The sequence below is a fragment of the Nematolebias whitei genome, chromosome 1, assembly GCF_014905685.2.
Source record: "Nematolebias whitei isolate Nwh7 chromosome 1, NemWhi1, whole genome shotgun sequence".
NCBI lineage: Eukaryota > Metazoa > Chordata > Actinopteri > Cyprinodontiformes > Rivulidae > Nematolebias > Nematolebias whitei.
In genome coordinates this window covers 59,909,405-59,914,774 of record NC_056498.1, presented here as the reverse complement: position 1 = coordinate 59,914,774, position 5,370 = coordinate 59,909,405, and the positions used below count along the sequence as shown (strand labels likewise).

Sequence of the window (5,370 nt, the reverse complement as noted above, 5' to 3'; positions counted from 1 at the left end):
AATTTTATGGCTATAGTTTGCATCTTCCATAAAACGTAGACGTCACGTAAAAACACTCGTTTTGTGTCAGCTGGTGAATACAACTCATGAGAGAAGTTACAATTATATTAGGGGTGCACCGATTTCTAAAAAGTCTGCCCAGCCGATTTCGATTTTGACCGATTTTGTTTTATAAGCAACATTGTCAGGTGTTATAAGGTCACAATGACCTTCAATTTTCCAATTTTATTTGATTGAAAAACACCCTTGAACAATATCCTAAAATCTTGTTTTAACTGGCCATGAGGTAGTGCTCTGAAATATGAATGAAGTTCAGACAGTTGTTGTTAAAACTAAAAAAAAAACCTGTAAAACTGGTTTCTCATGCAAGTATCAGCCGATTTCCCCAAAATTAAGGAAATCTGGGCCGGTTTATCGGTGCACCCCTACTTAATATGCAACTACTCCATTGTTGTATTTTAGATGCTGTCACTGCAAAATAGAATCAGAATAAAACCAGAAATCTCTAAAGAAACATAGTGGAAGTGATGGCGCAGAGGTTAGAGAAGGTGAGCCTGTGATTGGAAGGTTGCTGGTTCAACCCCCAGAACTGACAGCATCAAAATGTGGGTGGGATAGGTGAAGCACCAACGCCTGCCTCCACCCTCATTTGCTCCGCTCTGGGACTTTGAGCAAGGCCCTTAACCCCCATCCTGTGCTCCACACAGAGGGCTGTGGAAGCTCCGTGGTTGTGTCAGGAAGGGAATCTGGCGTAAAAACAGTTGCCAAGTCTGCGTGCGACTTTGTTTCGCTGCGACGACCTCTGAGGAAGAAAGCAGCCAAAAACATGTCATGGGTTAGTTTTGAAAATAACTCGTCTGTGTGGTCATCTAAAACTAACACTGTAATTTTTTTTTAGATCTAAAGAAAGTGCTTTATGCTTTTGCAAAACTTGAATGAGTGTTCAGATCATCACAGGAATTATGTCCTCTTGAAGTTGATCGTGCAAACTTCAAGGCTTTTTCTTCAGCTGCTGCTTTTAATTTGTAACATTTCAACTGGTTAAAAATATATATATATCAGAGAATGTGTGCTCTTCATGCTTCCTTTGTCACGTTCCAGGAAGAAAATCTATTCGCTTCAGACCTGAGTGCTTCTTCGTCTATTTCCTTTAATCAACACGTTGCTCACATTTTATTTAATTTTATTTATTTTAGAAACTGAGATGCCGAAAGTTGTCCAACTTTAAAAACAGTCAAAGAAATTGATAATTTTTTTAGCTTCAAGTAAAAAAATAAAACAGAACTGGATATTAGACATAATTTGCTATAATCCATGTTTGAAGTTACCTTATGTTATACAGTATATTCAAAAACAGCTCCTGTTACATCCTTATTGTGTAAAAAAGTGTTTTTGTATATAAAAGGTCAAAGAGGGGAACGTGTATTTTCTTGTGTCAGTGTTTTGTCACAGTGGATTAAAATGTGTCGACAGGACATTCACTGTGCAGCAAAGAAGCTCATACATGAATATTACATGTTTTTGTTTGTGTTTGTTTTTTTTCTAGCGGCATCATATTTAGATGAAACAATCTAAAAATTGAATTGAGCAACACAAGCTAAGAAGTGTGGTTACTGTCATATTTCATCATTTTTCTTTCAAAGAACGAGCTCCTCTGAGAACTGAAGGCAGTACATTTTTCAGCATTTCGTGAAAGAATAGATCTTACAACCGTCTGAGGTCATCTTTGTTTACGAGACCGATCTGGGCTGCAGGCAGACATCCTTGTTCAATTATACACTTTGATTTTTGTGAGTTTGATTTCTGGCTAAGCCTAATGAGGTTCAAACAAGGCAAAGTTTTTTTTAGTTTATTTGTCTTGTTTTGCTTTAACTGCACAGCTCATTTTGTGACATTACTTTTTGTTTATTTTGCCATTTAACAGCTGCAAGAAACTTAAGACTTCTAGGGAAATCATTAAAGCAGAACATGAAGCTTTGAAACTTACCACAGTTAAGCACTTTGTCTGAAATCGGCTGCATTTTAGCCTTTGTTTTAGACCTTTGACAAGAAGGTGAAGAAGAGCAGCCTTATTGGGATTTCAGTCGGATATAATTTGTGTTGGCACATGGAAGAAGAAAAGAACAATAAAAGAAAGATGTTGCAGGTTCACTGGGATCAGATTGCAAATACAAAGTGACTAATGATTGATTTTGGCTGATTTTTATGGCCATTACATTTTTTTAAGTTAAATGAAAATGGTCAGTAAAGATGAGATATAATTTTTTTGTTTTTTTAAAAAGCATAATAGTTTTTCTCCTAATAAAACATTAAAAAAAAAATCTTTAAAAGGCAAGTTTCATATGTTTTTCATGCCAGGTGTCAAACACAAAAGCCTTTAATTGCTTTTTCCAACGGAAAGGCACCCAGTTTTGGTTGAAATCCAAACTTCTACTCAAGTGGGCAGAAAAAAATGAGCAGTACAATAAATTGAGGGGAAATGAACACAGTAAAAACACCTATTAGGCTACACACAGCAAAAAGTCAGAAAATTTGTGGACTCTTCATGCTGTTTCTGAAACTCAATGAGATAAAACCGTGTTCCTGATCCAACTCTGACAAGTTTATATTTTCATGACCAAATTATGTTGCTGCAAGCAACAGAGCTTTGAATGAGCCCAACTGCAGGTGAACAGGAAACTAGTCTTATAGTTCTAAGAGGAAACGGTCTCAACACAGCATCCTCACAGCCTGCATCAAACACATTAATCAAAGGTAACAAAATGAAACGGCATGACAAATCTAAATACCTTTTATTTATTTATTTATTTAATGATGGTAAACTTATTCTAAAACATTGTAAATAAAGTAATTTGTTCCAGTAATGTGTGGTTCTCATCACACCGATTAATTCATTCAACCTTTATTTATAGGCCTACTGGTTAATGAGTTAATCGTTGCACCCAAACAACAATTCAGTCTATTCACACTGAGCAAAAGCTAATAAATTGTGATTCTATGTAAGTTAAAATGTTACTTTTTTCTATTTTTTAACAAAAGACAAACATGGTATTTTTTTTTTTTGAGTATAATCCCATTAAAGTTTAACTTGTCAATATTTCAAGTTGAACAAAACCTCAACAAAAGGTAAAGCAATTTCAAACAATAGCACTATTACTACTACTACTACTTATACTAATAGTGTAATTAAAAAAAAAAAAAAAAATCGTGTGCTTGCGCAGTACACCGAGTAACGGTGGTAAAAAAACGGCGGAAACAAAGTATTCAAGTTTTTGTTCCTGCCCGGTTCGTTTTGCACGGTAACACACCGGATGCCATCGTTTGTCGAACCATTGTGAATCGTATCTCAGGTTCTGCCTTCGTTTCTGAACTCTTTGTACTCCATGTAAGTATTTTTATTGTTTTGGAAACCATAAATGACGCCACTTAAATCGAGATTCATGTTTTATTTTAAAGTTACAGACTTCTATTAGTCCATGAGTTGCATGCTAAGCTAACGTTAGCATACAGAGAGGAAAGCGCTGTAGTGTAGAACGCGTCAGTTTAGTCTAATTTTAGATTAAAATAAAACATAATTTTCTAAAACCCCAAGAAAAAAGCTATATTCACAAGAAGCAAGTTGGAGTAAAAAAAAATAAGGTAGCTTGTTTGTTTTTGCCGAGAATCGATTTTTGTTTATCATTTACCAGACGATTGTTTTTATATATTTATATTTTGTTTTGTTTAAACTTCAACTAAATTAGCGATCGTAGCATTATATTTCTACTCGTAAGACAACTAGAGGCAGTGTTAGGATGATGGGGTTACATTTTTGGTTTGTAAAAACCTTTCCAATAATATGTAATCTTTTTATTTTTACTGTTTGAATTTCTGGTCACTTTTCTGACACAAACTGTTTTCATCTTTATACAACATTTCTAACAACAAAATTACACCCATTTATTAACTAATTATTTCGTTTCTCATTTTGTTCAACATGCTAAAACATAAAAATATCAAATGTTCAAAGCATGAATTGCACAACAATTGTCAAGGTAATTTACATTTTGCTGGAAAACTATATATAAATTATAAACAAATTAACACAATAATAAGTTATATTAAGACTGACGAACAAAGCCACAGTGTTGCGTATTTTAAAAATTTAAATGGATCTCTGTCTTCGAAAGTTGACCAACAGTCCTGTTAGAGGCTGCAAAAAACAAATTTACTGTAACTCAAGCCGTGAAGAAATGCAAGCCTATCTAACCTCCATGCATCAGCAAGTGATAGATAATTATTGTACTTTTAGATAAGCGCTGGACATTTGGGAAATAAATCTGAAGTGTTTCAATGCTAATGTGTGCAACTCTTTTTATCCTCCCATCCAGACTGACTCATCTCTGGAAGAATGACGGACCGGTACAACATCCACAGCCAGCTCGAACATCTCCAGTCGAAGTACATCGGTACAGGACACGCAGACACCAGCAAGTGGGAATGGCTGGTCAACCAGCACCGGGACTCCTATTGCTCCTACATGGGACACTTTGACCTACTCAACTACTTCTCTGTTGCTGAGAACGAGAGCAAGGCGCGTGTACGCTTCAACCTAATGGAGAAGATGCTTCAGCCTTGTGGGCCACCAGCAGACAAACCAGATGATTCTTAGATTACACAGTGAGCTGTGTGAGCTGTCACTTTTTTTTTTTTTTTCTCAGCTGAGTCATTTTCTTGGACATTTAGTTATTTTCTACAAAAAGTTCTGTTCTTTTACATTCTTGTCATCCTAGCCAACAATGTCAGAGCTAAAATTTGGTGTGGTGGTAGCTGAGTCATCGCCAACACACTGAGCAGATTGTTCAAGATTTTTGTTAAAAATTATGTAAGGTGTTAGACGGCGTGCATTCCTTCAAGGAATTTCAGTTTCAAATTACAATGAATTAAAGTTTTTTTGTCTTTCTGTCACCGTGTAGATCTGTGCCAACTGACTTGAACCTTTTGTGTTAACAGTTTTCTAAAGATAAAAGAAAACGCCCAACAAAGTTTAGTCAGGTCATCTGGATGTTTTTTTTTTTTTTTTGTTGAGACATTTCGTCCTTCATCCAAAGGACTTCATCAGTCTGAGGAGCCACAACAAACTCAGTCCCACAAGCAGCACACTCGCATACACACAAAAAGAAACGTCCAGATGACCTGACTGAACTTTGTTGAATTTTTTTGCCTGGATGAACATGAACTTTGATTTAAGAGAAAACTGTTAGCTGCTCCAAAAATTACAATCACAGTTTAATTTTTACAGAAAGCTAGCAGCTGTTGTTTTTTTCTTTACTTTTATTTTACATCAGGAACACGTTAAAACTATGCAGAAATTTTTCTATGGTTCTTTAA

At 35.5% G+C, this 5,370-nt stretch overlaps 1 protein-coding gene across 1 annotated transcript; it reads left to right on the top strand.

The window, feature by feature from the left end:
- Positions 1-3,283: 3,283 nt before the first annotated feature.
- Positions 3,284-5,051, top strand: sf3b5 (splicing factor 3b, subunit 5). Its single transcript, XM_037686052.1, has 2 exons — positions 3,284-3,385; positions 4,371-5,051. Exon 2 carries the CDS (start codon positions 4,391-4,393, stop codon positions 4,649-4,651), a length of 261 nt encoding a protein of 86 aa, XP_037541980.1. The 5' UTR covers positions 3,284-3,385; positions 4,371-4,390; the 3' UTR covers positions 4,652-5,051.
- The last annotated feature ends 319 nt before the right edge of the window (positions 5,052-5,370 follow it).

Bases quoted from the DNA above. Each gene is read 5' to 3' on its own strand.
- sf3b5 (XM_037686052.1), top strand. From the start codon at position 4,391: ATGACGGACCGGTACAACATCCACAGCCAGCTCGAACATCTCCAGTCG.